The 569-nt window shown below is 61.0% G+C and overlaps 1 protein-coding gene across 1 annotated transcript; it reads right to left on the bottom strand.

The window, feature by feature from the left end:
* Nucleotides 1-3: 3 nt before the first annotated feature.
* Nucleotides 4-452, bottom strand: LOC104492637 (26S proteasome non-ATPase regulatory subunit 2-like; the record flags this gene model as incomplete). The annotated part of the gene is made up of 2 exons (XM_010135219.1): nt 4-27; nt 396-452. Coding segments are annotated over 2 exons (81 nt in total), but the record flags the coding sequence as incomplete, so codon positions are not given.
* Between the last annotated feature and the right edge of the window lie 117 nt (nt 453-569).

Raw genomic sequence — 569 nt, 5'->3', positions numbered from 1 at the left:
TGGGCGGTAGAGGGACGTATCTTTCTCCTGCAGAGGGAAGCTGCCTGTCAGGGAGCAGGGGGCTGACAGTTTCTGCGTCACCAACCCTCCACAGACGCAGCTGAGGCGCTAAGCAGAGCACGCCCCCGCCCTGGGCTGCCTCCTTCAGCCCAAATGCTGGGGAGGGACAGCACAGTGGGGCAGAAAGCCATCTGCACAAGAAGAAGGCAGAAGTCCCTTGGGCACCAGTCAGATAAACAGCGAGGCTGGGGTCAGAGCACAGCAGACAAGCAGAGGCCCTGCTCAAGGTGACACTCCCCCTTCACACCCGCACAAGGAACAACCATAAGCAAGGGATCAGAGGGACTGAAGCCCTGGCCAGGGCTCCTCTGCACCACAGCACCTGGCACACTCACCCCGAGGCGCTCCACCAGCATCTCCAGCTCGTCCTGCAGCTGCTTGTCCTCCTCCGACTGCCAAGAAAGCAGAATTAAGGGCATTCAGCACAGACACCCCCAGTGTGACAGGGGTGGAGATGTCACCCCAAGCTGCAGGGGGACCAGAACACAGTGACACCCCTCCCCATCCTG

The sequence above is a fragment of the Buceros rhinoceros genome, unplaced genomic scaffold, assembly GCF_000710305.1.
Source record: "Buceros rhinoceros silvestris isolate BGI_N320 unplaced genomic scaffold, ASM71030v1 scaffold32654, whole genome shotgun sequence".
Taxonomy (NCBI): Eukaryota; Metazoa; Chordata; class Aves; order Bucerotiformes; family Bucerotidae; genus Buceros; species Buceros rhinoceros.
Note: the sequence above shows the minus strand (reverse complement) of the source record. Positions and strands in the feature narration are given on the sequence as shown.